The 20197-nt window shown below is 40.3% G+C and overlaps 1 protein-coding gene across 4 annotated transcripts in view; it reads right to left on the reverse strand.

Annotated features, from left to right (window-relative positions):
* usp7 (ubiquitin specific peptidase 7 (herpes virus-associated)) overlaps nt 1-20197 on the reverse strand; it is an 85845-nt gene that overhangs the window by 17369 nt on the left and 48279 nt on the right. For all 4 annotated transcript variants that reach the window (XM_078559021.1, XM_078559022.1, XM_078559020.1 and 1 more), the window contains exons 9-21: nt 19507-19587; nt 19330-19420; nt 19164-19246; nt 18152-18261; nt 15510-15666; nt 12843-12987; nt 11901-12031; nt 10686-10820; nt 8984-9085; nt 2467-2572; nt 2170-2262; nt 2025-2092; nt 1274-1374 (exon numbers count right to left, since the gene is read on the reverse strand). In XM_078559021.1, the coding sequence (XP_078415147.1) occupies nt 1274-1374; nt 2025-2092; nt 2170-2262; nt 2467-2572; nt 8984-9085; nt 10686-10820; nt 11901-12031; nt 12843-12987; nt 15510-15666; nt 18152-18261; nt 19164-19246; nt 19330-19420; nt 19507-19587 (1403 nt within the window). The remainder of the gene's footprint in view (nt 1-1273; nt 1375-2024; nt 2093-2169; nt 2263-2466; nt 2573-8983; nt 9086-10685; nt 10821-11900; nt 12032-12842; nt 12988-15509; nt 15667-18151; nt 18262-19163; nt 19247-19329; nt 19421-19506; nt 19588-20197) is intronic.

Genomic DNA, 20197 nt, shown 5'->3' on the forward strand with positions numbered 1-20197 from the left:
GGGCACAGTTTAAACATAAAATAAAACTAACAAAATTGTCTCGAGTTATTTTCCAGAACTAAATGGGCAGAGTTGTCATGCAATGACATAACATGGACCCACACAACTCTGCTTCAGGAGCAGGGATGCCTTGCTGCAGTTATACAGGGCCTTGGTGAGACCACACCTGGAATATAGTGTTTTGGTCTCCTTATCTGAGGAAGGATGCTCTTACTATAGAGGGAGTGCAGCGAAGGTTTACCAGGCTGATTCATGGGATGGCGGGACTGACATATGAGAAGAGATTGCATCGGTTAGGATTACATTCGCTGGAGTTCATAAGAATGAGGGGGGATCTCATAGAAACCTATAAAATTCTAACAGGGCTAGACAGGGTAGATGCAGGAAGGATGTTCCCAATGGTGGGGGAGTCCAGGACCAGGGGCCACAGTCTGAGGATACAGGGTAGACCATTTCGGACTGAGATGAGGAGAAATTTCTTCACCCAGAGTGGTGAGCCTGTGGAATTCGCTACCACAGAAAGTAGTTGAGGCCAAAACATTGTATGTTTTCAAGAAGGGGTTAAATATAGCTCTTGGGGCAAAAGGGATCAAAGGATATGGGGAGAAAGTGGGAGCAGGCTATTGAGTTGGATGATTTGCCATGATCATAATGAATGGCGGGGCAGGCTCGAAGGGCCGAATGGCCTACTCCTGCTCCTATTTTCTATGCTGCTCCATTGGCAACATGCTTTCTGTAATTAAGGAAACCATGTGCTACATAGGAACATTTTACGTGTCTTTCAAAATTAATACCAGTGACACAATGGTAATTACTTTAAGAATGTTTCATGGCTGGTGTATTATGGGCCATCTATATCGTTGAAGGATTTTAGCACCTATGAGGATGACAATCATGACAGAATTGTAAGATTTCCATTGTATCAGTTTTACAAGGAGAAGGGCCAATTAAAATGTCATGGGATGTCCGGTTCCAGTCTTTCACTGAGGGTCTGCTTTCTTATTCTGGAATAAAATTGCTCCTGATGAACGTCTGATGTATCTTGGCAGAGTTAAAATGAGGTCCATAGTTATTACTTTGGCTGTACATATGTAAAAATAACACATTTCCACCCCCTCCTCCCCCACCATAGGTAATGTAATACCAGCACTGTACAGTTCTGGAATTTTACAACTACGTTTTTCCAACACAAACTAGAAAGGTGCATATCAGGACATCAAAATGACACACTGGTGAGTTGAGATCCATAATTTGCTGCTAAAGCATTACTTACTTCTGAAATACTATAATATCGCCATCCATGAGCTCGTCAAGTGCTTTATCAAGGGACACTTCATAATCCTGAATTCTCTCAGTTAAATTGGGTTTTACTTCCTAAAGTGAAGAGAGTTTTATAATCAACTCAAGTAGACATTTGAACAAATTAACTGATGTTTGTTTGTTGCAATAACTATAAAAGCACAATAACTGTCAACTAAATGACCTAACTGCTGCTAGATCACATTGATCTGAGCAAGATCCTAACGCAATTGACATTCTTCCTGAACATTTTAAAACTAAGTCTATCCAACATTCAACTGATTAAAAAAAAATCTTGCCCACATTCCCATCCCAAGCACACTGTGTGTTAAAAGGGGGGCCTTTCTATACAAGAGGATTCTGGATCATTTACACAAGCTCCATCATAAATTGTCCTGCTGCCCTGCATTACAATTAGCTTTGACCATAACATCATGAATCATAAGTGATCCTGAATCTTTGTGACTTGGATGAACACTCATCCTCACAATACCAGAGGCCTTTAACGTACTGGTGGTTCAGTGTTGGAAATGGTTTTTCGGTGCATCCTGAAACAACATGGCCTTGAATGGTCGGATGTTTGACGAAATAATAGTTCCAATTTTTAAAATTTACACTTCACCAAAGAAACTCTATTTGAAGTCAGATTTTAAGTCAATGCTATATTTTAAAGATATTACATTTATGTTTTACAAGATAAACATGGACATCACGTGTTTTCATACCTCATAGAGGATAAGGTTAGTTCCTTGCGGAAACCCTGCTCTCTCACACATGATTGGCAGTAAATCACCTGCACACAATAAATGCAACAGTTAATTCTTTGGAATTCTTGTACAAATTGGTATCTGCATTCAGTTCTCAACTTACGTATTTTACACGATATAGGGGTGTAGATATGTCCACAGTAATTCAAGCTCCGAGTTTTGGGATCGTACATCTTCAAAAATAACATTACATCATCTGAAGAAAAAGCCACAGCATTACTGTACTGTACTTTTGCAATCAGCATCTTTATTACTGACATGCAATTACGGAATGTTTTAACTTAATTGTTTAAAGGCATGTCCTCAAAAAGGTATAAAAGTAATTATGAACTGAAACATAACTACTGCATAAATCATATAATCATTAATTGACAACAGTACATTGTTAATGTGGACTTACGATCTTTATCAAATTTGGGCAACGTTGCTCCACTGGCGGCCAACTCTGGATCTACTGTTTCTAGAAATATTGTCCATGGGTTGTCATTATCACTCAATTCAATCATCTATGAGGGGAAACAAAGTTTGGTTTGCTAAACTACATTGATCCCAAAAGTTTGCTTCATGTTGCATAAACATTATCTTCACTGACACCATACACTTTAATATCTCTGCACTAGCAGATGGTTTTAGATCCACAGATGACATAGATTCATGGTGCACTATATATTATTGCAGGTACTAATATAGCTAAATGTAGAAATACTGGTCTCCTATTATTTTGTTTCCAGTATGTCAGAGGATACGCAGTTTATAACTGAAGTGCTCCCCAGTGGCATTAAGGTGTTGCATTGAGAACTGTCTGGCTAGGCCTGTCCCTCAAAAGAGACAAAGTCCAATTAAACAGGTCACAAATCTAATCCACAACTCCCCCATGCACGATAGTTAGGGAGTAAACAGATACAATCTGGGGTCAGAGTACATTGGTCAGGTAAGTAGGTTAATAGAGGACGCCTAAGCTTAGTGATTCGCTGTTTTTAGAGTCAATCAGGTGCACATGACAGATTTTGACTGTACAATGCTTCAAAATGCAAGTAGATGATTGTTATGGTGAGCATGACGGATTACTTATAATAATTTATTCTCCTAGCTAGCAATATTACACCATAATCAAGATAACACAGAACAGGCTCACTACTTTTCCTAAGTAAAAGTACACTAACTGCTGGTTCTCAAGTGATGCATTATGAAGTGATGAAGCATGGGTTTGAGCACACAACTTCACATGCAGCAGCGCTTTCAGAGTGAAGGTACGGCGCTTTTGCTAGAAGTTGCGTAACAGTGCTACAGAATGGCAAAATGCTGAAATAGAAAGTATGTTCGGCATTGCTTTTGAACAGCTCAGTATTGCAGAGGCAACTGCTACAACATTAAAAATTTTTGAATCAAACAAAACTTGTTTATAAGCATGGTTTACTGAAAACAACTCAAAACAGATAGCATTATGTTTTCCTCATTCTAGTTTACAGTTTAGAATTATACCACAGCATTGTCTCAGACACTTACTTCGAGGCTTTGGTATAATAAATCCATATCTAATCAAAATTAAGGCTGTAGCCTCCTTTGTCTAGTGGCAGTAAATGACATACATGATATGAGCTTGCATGGTCCCAAACACTTCTAACAGGCATAGGCTGGTAAAACTTCTAATTCTTCACCAATTGTAACCCTCAGTCAGAGATGATGGATGATTGGTGTGGATGAAAGAACAATGGATTTTGCAAATAGGCTTGAGATCGCGAGCCCCGGGATCATTTCTAAGTCACCCTTATGGGGGGATTTTTGCAGGGGTCTCGTGATTGGATCTTGTGATACAAGGCCCATTAAAGGCCAGGCTACAGTGCAGCCTTCACATTGGCTGCATAGAGAAGGCTGCAGAAGGGGTGCAGTAGAAGACGGCCTGTTTTGCTTGGTAGGGGGGGGCGGGGGGAGAGGAGAGAAGAGTGATAGAGAAAGAGGGGTGGGGAAGAGGGGGGCACAGCTGAGTACAAGGAAGTGTCTCTACATCCTTCATTGGCACCTTCCTGGAGATGTTCCTGCCAGCAGTGCAGAAAAGGGGAGGGGTTATTATCCTGAGAGGATGAGTGGAAACAGTCAACCAACCTCACAAAGGTGACCTGACTGGAGGTGGCCAAAGTAGTGAGCAGCCAAGAGATCGAGGCACGAACATGGGTGCAATGACTGAAGCACTTGAATGATCTAGTTAGGGCTTGCATGATGAGTGGCAGCAAGGTGTAGTATCAGGGTCTGGCAATATAGGGGTAAAGTGGGAGAGGGTACAGTAAAGCCCACACAGTGATGTAAGAGGGCACATGGCACACAACCAAAGTCAGTCTAATGTTGGGCACAGCCGTGTGTACCAGAAAACAGAGCTCCTAGCTTGCACCCTTTACTGTGTTTTTGTAGATTGTTCTAAGAGTCAATAAAGTCTTAACGGTTTAACCTATGTATGACTACGAAGACTTCTTCAGACCTACTAAATTGTAACCAACAAGCATGGATGACTGCATGCAGCAGGCCTCCCAATGGTGCAATGCTTGCCTTGAAAGTAGTGGTGCCTTATGAGCAGCACTGGTGCAGAGAGAGTTGTGTCACTTTTTTTGTGTTGCTGCTGGGCAGAGCTCATAATGGAAAGTAGTGGGGACAGATAGGTGGTGGTGTGCCCTTCCTCACGATGTAGATTGGCAGGGTGACAGCAAGCCAGGTTGTCGCAGAGGGAGAGGCACGTATGGAGCCCAGAGAGATGTGATCGCTGCAGATGCAAATTCTTCACATGTCTTTTCTGTGGTGCTGCAATTGTATAGAGCCTTGGTGAAACCACAGCTGGAGTACTGTGTAGAGTTTTGGTCTCTTTACCCAAGGAAGGGTATACTTGCCATAGAGGGAGTGCAACAGACTAATCCCTGGGATGGTGGCATTGTCTTATGAGCGACCGAGGAGAACGGGCCTGAATTCTCTGGAGTTTAGAATGAGAGATGACCTCATTGAAATTTACATAATTCTTATAGGGCATGACAGGGTAGATGTAGATAGGATGTTCCTCCTGGCTGGTCAGTCTAGAACCAAGGGACATAGTCTCAGATTAAGGGACAGGTCGTTTAAGACCAAGATGAGGAGGAATTTCTTCGGGAGGGTGATGAACTTTTGGAATTCTCTATCCCAGGGGGCTGTGGAAGCTCAATCACTGGGCATGTTCAAGATAGAATTTGATAGATTTCTGGATACTAATATCAAGGTATATGGGGATAGTGTGGAAAAATGACATTGAGGTAGATGAGCCACGATGCTTTGAATGGTGGAGCAGGCTCAATGGACTGAATGGCCTACTCCTGCTCCTATTTCCCATGTTCCTATGTGGCCCATGATGATCATATGGAGCTCAGAAGAAGGGAATGCCATGCAATGTCATTAACAGCACTCTTTTCTCCCCACAGGGCCAGGGTTGGAAGCAGCACAGGAGAGGCACGGAGCCAGAGATCTCAAGAGGAGGAGGTGCCATGAGAAGTGCACCATCGTATCAGTCCGACACACCCTGCACCAAAGATACTCTCTCATTAGAACAGGTAGCACTAGCTGATGAGTACAGCAGACACGCTCAAGAGGTGACAGAGGTAATCATAGCTGTGGCCAGTTGCCATGAGAAGTTGAGCAATACTCAGTTCCATACAACTTAAGTTGGATCAAGTGTGGGTGCTTATAAAACAGTGGTGAGAAATATGTGGACAGAGATCTCAGAGGTTGTTTGCTCCCATGATGGGCTAATTTGGTTTTTAACTTCAAACTTGACTCATGGGAACAAGTTTGTCCATCCATGACATGAGTGGCACCATGTCTTTGGATTGAGTGCACCCTCCATCATAACAGAGGTGACGCTCACAGAGAGCGACATGTACCTGCCCACTGAACGAATGCAGGTGGGGTGCACCATCCTCCAAATTATAGAGTCAATTTTGAGCACTAAGTTGGCAGATGCGTGGACTTGCTTCCAGGTGCCTGAGAGCTCCTGGCATGCAGGGAAATGCAAGTGGGCAACAAAGGGTTCAGGAATGGGTATCTGAAAGCGAAAGGGACTCTGTTCAAGGTGCCACTGGCTTTGACGGTGGCCTAGAATACTGCTTCCAGCAGCAATGAGAGATGCTTCCACTGCACAGATGCAGGTGGACCAGCATAGTTTAAAAATATGTCTCCCTTGAGGCATTTGGCTCAAGGGTCCCACAACCCAGGGGCCATGTGTCACAAGCATCCAGGACAGCAAGGCCATCAGGTTTCCCACATATCAACTCTAGGCACGGGGGGAGCACAACGTCAAAGCACCCGGAAACAACACCTTAAACGCACAATGGGTATCATTAACTTGCCTTTATTTTATGTATGGATTTGTGCTTCATTTGTGCATCTCAACATATGTTTGATGGCTTACTTAAACATGTCATGTAATTCTTACTCATCCAGACGGCAGTAACCAGCTGTAGGGGCACAAAGCTGGGGCCTATGAAAGGGGCACCAGTGACTGTAAGGCAAGGATGGATGATGGACTTTGACGGGTTCCACATGCCAACAAGGGCAACACACAGGAACATAGGAACAGAAATAGGCCATTTGGTCCTTTCAGCCTACTCCACCATCCAATAATGGTTGATCTGGTTGTGGTCTCAGCTCCTGCCTGCCCCCATAACCCTCAACTCCCTTGCCTAACAAAAATCTGGAACTCTGCCTTGAATAATTTCAAAGACCCAGCCTCCACTATTTTCTGGGGAAGAGAATTCCACACACCAACGATCCTTCGGGAGAAAAGGTTTCTCCACATCTCGGTCTTAAAAGGAAGACATATTTTTAAACTATGTCCCCTCGTTTTAGTCCCCCCCACAAGAGGAAACATTCTCTAGGTATCCACCCTATCAAGTCTCCTCAGGATCTGAGATGTTTCAAAAAGATCACACCTCATTATTCTAAACTCCAATGGGTATAGGCCCAACCTTTCTTCATAACGCAACACCTTCATCCCAGGAACGAGTCCAGTGAATCTTCTCAGAACTGCTTCTAAAGCAATTATATATTTTTTTAAATTAAGGAAACCAAAACTACACACGGTTACTCCAGATGAGAACTTTTCTACTTTTATATTCCATTCCTCTTGGAATAAAGGCCAACATTCCATTTGCCTTCCTAATCACTTGCTGTACTTACATACTAACTTTTCCTGATTCATGTACCAGGACACCTAGATCCCTCTGTACCACCGAGTTCTGCAATCTTTCTCCATTTAAATAGTATACTGCTTTTCTATTCTACCTGCCAAAGTGAACAAATTCACATTTACCCACATTATACTTCATCTGCCAAATTTTTGCCTACTCGCTTAACCTGTCTACATTCTTTTGCATAATCTCTATTACCTCTTGACAGCTTATTATCCTACCCAAGATAAAAACAAAATACTGCAGACGCTGGGCATCTGAAATAAAAAACAAAATGCTGGAAAAACTCAGGTCTGGCAGCATCTGTGGAGGGAGAAACAAAGTTAATGTGTCTATATGACTTCTTCAGAGCTCTGAAAGAGTCTCAAACTCAGTCATTTATAGCACAGGAGGCCATTTGGCCCATCGTGTCCACGCCAGTCAACAAAGAGCTGACAACACTAATCCCATTTTCCAGCGCTTGGCCCATAGCCCCGTAGGCAACACAAGTGAATATCCAAATACTTAAATGTTTCCTTCGTCAGAGCAGGAGGCATGCTCAAGAGAATCAACCGGCATCAGTTGAACTTTTCTCTGCTGCGTCAAGTTGTGCACAGCACAGATCACCATGGTACAGGAGGCACTTGAATGACCTTATTGGAGTGCTCCCCCAGTGATCTAAATATCTGAAGCACGTTTTCAAAAGGCCAACTGCCTGTTCAGCGGTCACCCATGTAGTTAGATGCTGCAGCTGTACAAGTCCTCTGCCTTGATGTTAGGGTTCCGTACTGGTGTGTGCCACCAAGTTCTCAGTGGATGTTTCTTGTAACCCAGGATTTATCCACGAAGGCTTTCTGGTTAAGTGAACAACTGTGGCGCCTGGGATTGTCTCCAAATCAAAGCTTCCTGGGAATGTACGCACTCTTGTTGGATCCTTTTACGGTGGTCTCATACAATCCGCACATCGAGTGAACGAAAGCCCTTCTTGTTGATGAAAGGACCTTGCTGTTCTGAGGGAGCCTTGACGACAAAATCCCCTGGACCCGATGAAATCCAGCCATGGTGCTGAAGCTGATCGCCCTCTTGGTCTAACGTGCAGTACCCATCGGGCCAGAACATTATTTACACCCTGCCCTCATGAACAAGGCATCCGTCAACTCTTATACTGTGATGGGCTGCAGGTTGCAAGATCCCACAAACATCCCCAGAACAATCCTATAATGACAAGGGTGAGCACCACAGGCACCTTTGCTGCCACAGGCAATGAGTGCTCACCACACCCCAGTGGCATCAACTGCTCCTCCAGTATGCCACATATGTCAGCAACCACCTGCCTTAATAAACAGTCTTGAGACACTGGTGCTCCAAAACGTCCATGAAGCTGAGCTGTTCTCTGCAGACCCTTTGCCCTGGCTAGCACCTTCATCGACTATTTGCTGCCTCACTGTCCCTATGCATCCTCCATGTGTGCATGCCAGCACAGCATCATGTCGCAGGTGCTACTCTGCCCACTACTACATTCCCATATGGCTGCTGAAGCTCTCTTTTACAATACTCTTGATTGGAGGAGAGAAACTGTGTAAGCCATCCATCTCCCTATGCAGACTACAATCCTCAATGGGCATCAAGCACCTTGCCTTGCAATACCCAACAAAATCTTTTCAACTGTTTACTCCAAGAAAGGCCATAAAACTACTTCAAAATCTACATGAGAATTTATCCTGGAATCTCCACACTTACAGTTTTGTTGCTGTCCGCTTCATAGTCCAACATCGCTGGTCTCTTAGTGCCATTACTCCGGGCCTGCATTGGCCACAACCGTATCTGTTCCTGTGGATATCCCTAGAATGAAGCAAGAGACATTATATCGAAATGTAGGTAAAAGCAGTTATGCAATTGGAACCAAAGTATTGTTGAGCATAGCATTCCAATCCAGTAGCTTCAAGAAATAGACAACTTGCCACAGTACTTGAGGCTTTGTAGAAAACTTAGTACCAAATAAAGTGCACAATCTGCAGAGATAAGAACACAAAACACTCCATTCGAGGCAGAAATGTACTTACATCTCAGAACCCAAAAGATACATTTTCCCCAATGACTCAGAGGGTGAAGGCCATGCCGGATTCATCATTAAACCACACACACACACCTAAAAGTCTCAGGGCTACGTCGGGATAGTGATCTCAACCAGGGTATCATCTGGGCTGTTACAACTGGCCTGTGTCCTTGGCTTGGAGGAGTCAGGAACAAGAACAAGTGGCCATTGTTACCATTTATGATTCCTATTCTATGAAGCTGACAGGAAAGTGTGCACAAGTGGGTGGGGGAAAAAACAGGTTCTAGTTTGACTGTGATTCTTTCCAGTTGAACAGTCTGCTACTTCACATGTGAAAAGTTGGTCATTTAGGCAAAGTATAAACAACTGGATATACAAGATTCTTTACTTTAATTGCTCTTGCACACAATATGGAAAATCAAAATCCACTGCTCTGGGATCTTATACATCTACATGAGAGGGCAGACAAGATTTCAGTTCAAAGTCCTTTTTAAAAAATTCTTTCATGGTTTGTGAGCCAGCATTTGCTGCCCATCCCCAATTACCTTTGAGAAGGTGATGGGCCACCTTCTTGAACTGTTACAGTCCATGTGGTGTAGGTGCACCCACAGTGCTGCTAGGAAGTCCCAGAATTTTGATGCAACAACAGTGAAGGAACAACGATATAGTTCCAAGTCAGGATGGTTTGTGGCTTGGAGGGGAACTTGCAAGTGGTGTCACCCCATGCATCTGCCGCTCTTTCTTTCGAGGTGATAGAGGTCGCGGGTTTGGAAGCTGCTGTCAAAGGAGACTCGGTGAGTTGCTGCAGCGTATCTTGTATATAGTACACATTGCTGACACTGTGCACTGATGGTGGGAGGAAGGGAGTGAATATTTAAGGTGTAGGTGGGGTGCTGATCAAACTTCGATGGTGTTGAGTTCCCTGAGGGATGCTGCAGCTGCACTAACCTAGGCAAGTGGAGAGTATTCCATCCCATCTGAAAGACAACCCCACAGTGCAGCATGCTCTCATCGTCTCAGCCATCGTCTCAGCCTAGATTTCAAGTCTGATGTGGGCCATGGATCAGCAACAGCAATATGAGTTCAAGTCTGATGTGAAGTAGGCTTACTTTCCAGTGCCACTGAATTTTTTGATCTGAACAATACTGCTGTTAGGATTAACGTTTTAAAGCTTATTTTGGTCCTTACTTAATGCCACAACACCCAGTACCTTTTGCTGTAAACCTGCAAAAGTGATCCAGAATGGATTCAAAAGTACATTTCTACATTTTCATAACAATTCTAATTATTTGGTCATAAGCCAAATAAGACAATAGGAAACAATTGTTCTGCAGCAATGTTCTTCTAGTTTTGTAGTTATCAAACATTTCTTACTGAAATGCTCACCATTGTTTGTGATAGATTCTGAACAAACTCTGCAAGTGTGGAGTTCTTCAGGACTTTGAACACCGTATATTTCACTTTTTCTTCATCGTACATGTCATTACCCTGGTGTCCACAGAACTGGTCTTCTGTTACTATCTGAAGTAAACAAAATGCAGGCATCAGCTGACAAGATTTAATTTTAAAACTTTTATGATATTGCAATGCAACAAAATCTGTTTGCATTTTGCTTCATCTCAGCCACTTATAAAATTGCAATAAACAATTTACTTCATCTAAGAAAATTATGGTGACATTGCGAGTTGATGGGGGAAAAGAAAGCTGAGTAGTGGTAAAAGCAAGCTCCTGATTCACTTTCCTCTGACAGTCCAAAAGCAATTTCACCTTCCTCAACCACCTCAGCAATTTTCTCCAGGGTACTCCAGTTTATCAGCACCAATTGTGACTGTGCATGTTGTTTGCCAGTAAACAGCCTGAAGGTTGTTACAACCCTTTTTAACTTATTCCCAATCAACTACCAGCAGAATGTCACTGACAAATTTGCCTTCACCTATAGTCTTTAAGAACATAGGAAATAGGGACTGAAGCAAGCCAGATGGCCCCTCAAGCCTGCCCTGCCATTCAATAAGACCATGACTGATCGACCTCAACTCCACCTCCCTGCACTATCCCCATATCTCACTAATTCCCTCAGTGCCCCCCAAAAAATCATTGTCTAGAATGTACTCAATGCCTGAGCATTTACAGCTCTGTGGAGGAGAGAACTCCATCAACTCACAACCCTTTGAGAAAAGCAATTTCTCATGTCCTGGCATCAAGTTCAGAGTTAAATGGGATGCGAGTAAGGAGACAAGGTGCAATGCTACATATCTGCCATGTCATGCAAGATTTTCATGTCACCAGGGCACAGTTGCCCATTACCTTTCAAGTGAGGCTGTGTTCCAACAGCCTGTGGGACATGAACAATTCACTTTAATAAAAAATATTGTTCAACTGGACAATGGGTAAATCAAAGTGCGTGAGGTAATTTTTCCCAAAAAAAAGACTGAGGATCTACTTGAATATTGCAAATGTGCAATAAATTCCAAGATTAAGTGTGCTGTCTAGTTCCTAAAGACAGGAAAATTCCTTACATCAGAAGTAGAGTACGTACTGTGTGCGACAGGCAAGTGCAACAAGAATTAGTCAGATGTAAAAGATATAAAAGCATTCGAATACCTGCACTTGCATGTAGAGGTGTGCTTCTTGTCTTTCCTTTCTTTTCTGAGCCTCCACCCTCTTCTCTTCTTGCAGGCGCTCCACCAGTTGTTGTGGAATGTTGTGGTCTGTGACCGCTTGTAAAACCTCGCCTTTAAACAGAGTTTTTGAACACATTTGTATTTGTTTAATTTCTAACACAAAGGCTTAATATGAAACAAATACCAACACAAAACTAGTCAAAAACCAGTCCCCCACATAGGTGTTGAATGACCCCAAGTAATTTACTCACTGTGAATACTTAAGTGTACTCGCTGTTTTGCAGGCAAATGTCTCAGCCAATTTGCAAACAGGATTTCACAATCAACTAAGATAACAAGTTAACCTGTTTTGTCAATGTTAGTTCGGGAAGAAATATTGGCCAGGGTTTCTGAGGAACACTCTGCTCATTAAAAATGTGCTCTGTGATCATTTTGCATCTATCTGAACAGGCAGATGAAGCCCAAGTTTAACAGGTCAGCAACACTTGAAAAGGCGATGCACATTTGAAGTAGTTTGTTTTTAACATGGGAAAGCACACAATTTTGGTTACTTTATTAAATTTGTGGCAAAATGCATTTCTAGATAAATTTAGAGCATTGCCAAATAATACTACAATGTTCAAGGCAGCACCTATAGAGTTACATAAATATAGTGATGGATTGTCCATTAATCTACCAATGTCTTAATGTACTCCGATTGACAGGGCAACAGGTTCTGCAATCAATCACTCAAATGCCACTGCACTTACTTGAAAGGAACTTTCCGTCTAATGTGAGAATAAGTCCCGTGACAAATGAGAACCCCTTTTATCAATGGTCAACCACCTTTTAAAAGCCCGTTAATTGGATAAATGCACAGCAACATCTGTAAAACATTTTCAAAAGACAAAAGTTCACTATTCTGCATTCAAAACTTGCTTACTTAATTTTGATTCTCTGACGTACACCATCATGTAGGCATTGGTGCAGTGTCGCACAGATAAGTCATCATCATGACCTCCATAGTTGTGTTCAATTGCTTCTTCTTTTGTACACCTTGATACAACATCGTCATCAAATTTACACCACTTGGAAAGAGGAAAAAAACAGCATTAAGTGTTTCATTCATCCCAAATCATTTTATAGTCAACAAAGGAAGCAAACAATATTTTTAACCAAGTTTTCATTTTTAAAAAAAACTGAAATAACTGGAATGCTCTAAAAGAGGGCACTGGTTTTTAGAAGACTATCAATAAATATTCAAATACAAAATTTCACAGAGTGGTATCAATGGACCAACATAGCAGAACAGATAACATCATAACGCCTTAAGCTTAGACCAGTAAAAGCTGAAGGGTGTTACCAATTACATCAAATGTTAACATATTAACTTGAGCAACTTCTTGATGTTGCATGCTGTTGGGACCATACATTGAATTTTTAAAAGACTGTGCTAAAGCCATAATAAAATACAAACTTTAGGTCAGGAAAACAAGCCAAAGCACTATCCCTTGAAATACAAAGGGGAATTAGTACACAATAAGGCCCTCAATTCTGAAAGATCTCAAGTCAACTTTGTAACAAAATTTTCAACATACAAGTACACCACCCTCAGGTTAAAAGCAATGATCAGAAGTTACATCGATGGTGCTTCTGGATTAAAGCCTAAAACATTAAGAGTGGAGAACAATTAAGCCAGGTGGTGGGGTTAGAGAGAATAGGGAGAATACAGAAAACTAGCACTATTTAAAATGAAATGCACAAGGTAAATAAATATCCTATACCACTGTATGATCGTGTAAAGCAGCTAAGGTGAAGTTGAGTCCCAGCATCAAAATACTCCTTATACAAAAGACCAAAAATCTACCCAATGAACTTGGATGATTCTCCTCTCTCCTAAGAGTGACTCACTTGGTCATGGGCTAAAGGAGTTGCTGTCAAGCTTCTGTTAATCTCTCAAAATGGCCATTTTCCACCCAAGATCTACTCTCACAAAGGGAGGGAGATAAGCAGAGACTACTAACAGAACGTCATTCTCCTGGACAGAATATTTCAGTACTACACCAAATGCTTCGAGATGTGAAAAAAATTAAAACCAACAATCGAAACACTCAACCACCGCTTGCATTAATTAATGTTAGCGTTTACTCCATCAGTAAATCCTCTAACCTAGTATCTTATTAAAAATCCCGATACTGGAAGTTTTACAATAGTAAGGGTACTGAAAACAATTAAAGTTATGCCACTCTACAAAATGTTTTCTTATACATGTTATCAATTTATCACCATTTCCTCCAGAATTTAATTTATCTGTTAACAATGTAGTGTTGACAGTTTGCATATCAAAGGTTTCAAATATAATACCAGCTGAATTATACATGCAACGCAGTCTACTTGTCACACCAGACTAGCTTACAAGTTTTTAATCCTATATAGTAAAAATTCCACATTGGAGTTTGGGAATAGTGGTGTGTGACAAAGGCTTGCTAGCCATAAAACATGCACACGTTTGTTAAACATGAATTCAACAGATTACAATAAAACATTTTTCTATTGCAGGTTGCTCATAATTAAGCATCCAGTTAAGAAAGCACACATGACCAGAGCTGTGCAGCTTCTGATCAACTACAACAGGATGCCAGTTTATAGACAAGTTTTTCCTGCAAGTGATGTCTGTGTCGCTTCTACACCAGGAGCCCAAAAACTGATGAGTGATCAAGAGGCAGCTTGAATGACACAGAACTCTCAGCTTCCTACTCTAGACATACAGCACTTGGACACATCAGCCTCATCATTTTAACGTCAGTTTTAAAAATGAGGAGAAACTGGGAATGCAAATTGATCTCTCGACACGTTGGAAAATGAAATCTGAAAAAGGATGTATTCCGCTTTTACGATTTGAAATGATTAAAAGTAGTTTTTAACCCTAATAGAGAAATAAAAGTTCCAAATAAATCCCTTCAATTGCATATTTCGTAACATTTACTTTTTGAATAGCTTCCTTTAAAAGCAGTAACCTTAATATTTTGAAAAGTTAAACTCAAAGGAAAAATGAGATTAGGCATTACATTTACAAGCTTTTAAACTTTTTCCACCTACACAACTCGTAGTGCTGAAAGACGCTAATCATAGATATCTTTAGCACATTATGCAATGTTAAAATTCTCAGCTATAAGAGAACTATGCAACTTGAAAAATTAACTGTTTGCATAGAATAAATGACAAGTTTTAAAATACCCTGTTCACTGAGCCTTTGTTTCTGCAATTTTGCAACTAATTGACATATGAAAAGAAATTGATCTCGCTCAGAAATAAAAGTTACTAACTTTTAAGATTGATTCAGAAACTTAAAATTCTAGCTGCTCGAGAGGACAGTGATAACTGTGAAATATCCAAATCTGACCCTCCCACCCACAGAAGTAAAAAATGGTGGCCCTAGTAAACTGATCAGGCCAATTATAAAATTGTAGTTAATTATTTTAAATGGATAAAGTTTTCTTCAAATTTCCACACAAACTCAATATCTTACATAATACCCGAACAGTAACTTTGGTTTGCTCATCAATAACACACCAAGTGTAGCTACTTCACCAGTGGTTTATATACTCACTTTACCATCACCCTTAGGGTTTAGGTAGACTACGTAATGTCCACCATGGTTATCTCCACTGTGCACCAACACTGCATGTAGTATGTAATTGGCAGAATCCTTGGGATCTGGTTTCTGCAGAAACTCGTCTAGGGGCAAATGCTCAGGAAATTCAAACCTTAAAAAATAAAATTAAATTGCCCTTAGAAAGTACTGAAATAGAGGAGAAAACTGTACATTTTATATTTCAGCAAGTGTCTAAAGTGTATTGGGAGTCCAAAGTTGGTTTGGGATAATTTGGGCACAATACTAATAACCTATTGCTAGTACTGCAGTTTTAGTGTGTGTGTAACACGTTAACAGAAAACAGGCTCAAAATACAGTGAACAGAAACAATTCTAGTAGAGAATAAATCATGCAAAGTCCCTCAAGTGATCATTTACATTAATTCTTTGGAACAATTGTGATAGAGTGATGCAATGAAAAGTGTTTATAATAAAATGCTAGATCAACTTGACGATAATTTGCATAGCTGCTTGAGATTGCCACTGTACCTGAATTCATGTGCCTAAAATTCCTGAACATTAAGTATCCAAAATGTTTTGTACGACAATATATAAATTTCTTGGGGCAAGTCATAATATTAAGACAATTGGGAAGAATTCTGCTACAGGTTGACTAGTGGTAATGCTACATTCTCAAAGATTCAAATTTTTAGAAAAGCTACTTCAAACACACCAAAAAAGCACTTGCAAAGGTTGATGAGCTATAATTTCCATTGACTGTTTTAGTGCACCTGCAAGATACAGACTCTTAAATAAAAACAAAGTAAATTAATTGTGACTTGGTACCCAGCCACAAAAAATTCATAGGTGAGTCACAGAGGGAGAAGATTTGAAAAAAAACTGGATTGACATGGTGCAGAGAAGATCTATTATCTGGCTGTTAGAGTGTATTACAAGAACCATTTCCTATTTCTAAATGGAGAACATTTCATAAAGGATAGAAAACACTAATTTCCACATTTTACAAAAATTAGAATATTAAGGTCCACTTTGTGTGTCAAATATTACCAAATCTTATTGCTGCTTCACTGACCTAATTTGTTCCAACTATATTTGGACAGCAGTTTTCAAATTGTATATAGTAAAATTTCCAGCATGCTGATTGAGCCCAGTTTAAAGTCATACTTGCGATTTTTAAAAAATCTTCAATTAAGCAGGGTGCTTTTCTAGACAGTTTTATCAATGTCCATAAACGTATGGAACATATTAGGGGAATGAGGTGAACTGAAGGTGGCAAAAATTTGAATTAAGCTTCTAAATGACATGAATAAGTTAAAAATGAGTTGTGCAGTGCACGGATATGCTACATCTTGAACAATCTTCTGTCCAAAACAAAACATGCTTTCTCCAAGTCATACTCTGCTCATATATTTCTCCCTTTCTAAATCAAAATACAGAAAGCTAGCTGATTAAATGTGTAAAGAAACTGCACTTTTATCATGTGCTCTCTACACTTTGCTTTCTTACAATTAATACCTGAAAATAAACATTACGTTTTCAAAGAACACCATTAAATGTATGTGGGATGCATAGATCGTAATAATTTGAACTCTTAGGCACAACACATTTTTGAAACAAACATGGAATAATAAATAAACCTTTCTGAACAATAGCTAGTTTATCAGGATTTAGTGCAATATCCTGAAGTAATGAAATAAACGCAACAATTGTCTCTCATTACACCAAATAGTAGGTCCATTTCCCCCATGGAGTATTCAAATCTCCAGCTTTTAAAAAAAATTAGCTGCTTTTATTCTCAACAGTTTCTCTTCCCTGGCCATCAACTCCTTTCTTCTATATACTGCACATTTGCAATGTGAACTTTTGCGACCCATAACATACCGAACTCTCAAGAAACAAAACTTGTATCAGATGCAAAGATCCAAATCAATCAGCTTCTGCAGAGTATCACAATGAACTTTAGATCCAATAGCAGCAAAGTGGTAAACAATTTCTGGCCATATTCCTTGTGCTCTCAATCTTACTGTGCCCAACCTCTCCCAGGGAAACAAGGACAGAAATACTGGAGGGGAAATTACCCAATATCATTCACATACCAACTTTGTGGTCAATGATGGTGTAGGACTGATTGAACTTGGGTATCAGACCTTGCACCTGCCTTCATAGCTATAGGTAATAAGGAAAAATCAAGGGGCATTGACAAAACAAAAACAATGCACCAACTGTTTTGTCATCACCTGGTAACAGTGAACAATATCAAAGTTACACTAAAAAAATCTGTGTAAAGTGGAGGCAGCAGGATCCACAGCCAATTTGGAAAATAAATTCAATTGTAACAAGGCAATTAACATCAAATCTATGCCAGCTCAATTCACTGCTATTACACATTTTACCATATGCATCAGAAGACAAAACAAAGCTATAACAAAAAGAGCTGATTGACTAGTCAGTATAACTGCTTTTAACTTGCTACCATGATGATATATGGAGGCCAATTAACAAAATTAGGATTCATCATCAGAATTCAGGTTTGGATTCTGTTAGGAGGTGAGATTTTGGGTATTAAGCAGCCAAAATACATACCTCGTGCCAAGAAAAAGTCTGAGTCAATATGGACAAAAATACAAGTCTGCTTACCTGTCATTTATCTTGATATTTTGATCAGTTTGTGGGTCATACATGAAACGCATGAGTTGAAGATGCAACACCGGTGGAAAGGTAAGAAACTTCACGCCCTTTTCTGCATCCTGCACACAACATATAAATTAGTTTATACATGGCTAAGAATCATGAGTGTACCATCAGGTATTTGATCCAGACGAGCCTGAATTTCCCCTAGTATGAGAACTGAGTGATGAAATAACTATGCAGTGCTTGGGGGCCAAGAAGAACTTAGATTGAAAGCAGGCCAGCATATGGCGACTCTTGTATCAGGTGTAGTTGGGAACTTTTTCCAAATGACTACAAATCAGAGGTGCTCTGTTAGAGCTACAACTCATCAAAATGATGCCTCTGACAAGTTTTGCAATGATGGAAGAGTTAACTACTGGGACGGATGTTGATTAGATTTTAAAGGCAGGAGAGCTACTTACAACTAGGACCAAATTGGTCCTAGTGCCTTCTAGGCCGCTGGTGATCCCATGTATCACCTATTGGTAATCCTCAATGTCCCTACAGTAAAACACGATCAAAAACATCGAAAGGCGGGGGAGAGGGGATCAGATAACAAGATGCAATAAGACGCCAACTTTGCTATGATTTTATGTAATGAAACGCAGAAATGCCAACTAACCCGCACATGATAAAGCTCTCAAAAAATTTACTGCAATTAACACATCCATTTGGAACCTCAGTATGAAACTTGAAATAATTCTCAGAAATCTTAAGCCCTGAATGTGCTTTTTAAAAAAATAAAATAAAATTGGCAGGGGGAAAAAAAAAATCTGTTTTTAATAAAATAATTTCTGAACCATTTAATGCAGCAAAACTTATCCACATTAGCTCAAATTCACATTTCAATCTGACTGGTTTTTCTCTACACCTTAGCTATATTATAATCTACTGGCCATTGCTAAACTGTTAATCAGAATATCAGTCTTATGTAAATTTTTAACATTTCCTGATACATTGTATATCGTCAGAAATATACCTGTAAACCATGCTCGCCAGCATCATATTTGTTGTCCCCATCCAGCTGCTCCACTGCTACATAATCTTTGAAAGACTCAAATACTGCAGAACAAACAAAAGCCAGAAACTGTTAATTTGCTGCGATTCTGAATGTATAGATCAAATATGTATACAGTTATACTTACTGTTCTTCTTTCCCTTTATACTGAGTTGAATATCATAATAATCTTCTATTCTCTCAGATCGATACTCCACATGTTTGCATTGAATATATGACTTTAAAAACAAAAGGGAAAAATGTTAACTGATGTAAAAGTAACAAAATGTCTTTAAACTGCATGACTGTGTAATTAGTTACTTACCACCATCTTTCCCCTGAACAATTTTGGAATTGTGCCCTCTACACAGGTTCCTTTCATTTTATTCTCAACGTTATCTAGCAGCTGGGAAAAAAATTGAAGAACTCTACTGTCAGATCAATTAACAATTACTGCAAAACTTTCCAGCTTGATGCTTCTTAACAACACAGATAAGAAAAATCTAAAATGCTCTTTCCAGAACTTGGAACAGTTTTACAAATCCTTGCTGCAAGCAGTGTGTCTTGTTACCAGTAGTGCATATCAAATGTGAGCATGTGTTCACTGGATACGGTGTATTCAAATACTGCTAAGCGCTACTGGCAGGTGAAGCTTTCCATAAACAGTGCTGACTTGTAAAATTACATTTTACACAAGCGATCGTTGATACTGGCAGTGGAACTGTTCAGTTCGAAAAGGTTTAAAAACATCAGATTAGCAGCCATATAGAACCTCGCTGTCAACTTAGTGTCACAATCTAAAGCAGGCTTGTCCAAATCCCGGCTCACAAGCCAACTCCTGAAGCCTCTGCATCCGGACGTATGGACACAGTTCAAACTATGGTAACTTGAATGAAAGATCTGCACGGACCTGCTCCTCCAATCACAGGCCAATTCCCTCCCGTGTTTGCAGCCGAGAGGCTCGCCAGCAAGCCTACGAGCAGCAAATTCGGGAGAGAATCAGTCTCTGATTGGAC

The sequence above is a fragment of the Cetorhinus maximus genome, chromosome 15 (genome assembly GCF_964194155.1).
Source record: "Cetorhinus maximus chromosome 15, sCetMax3.hap1.1, whole genome shotgun sequence".
NCBI lineage: Eukaryota > Metazoa > Chordata > Chondrichthyes > Lamniformes > Cetorhinidae > Cetorhinus > Cetorhinus maximus.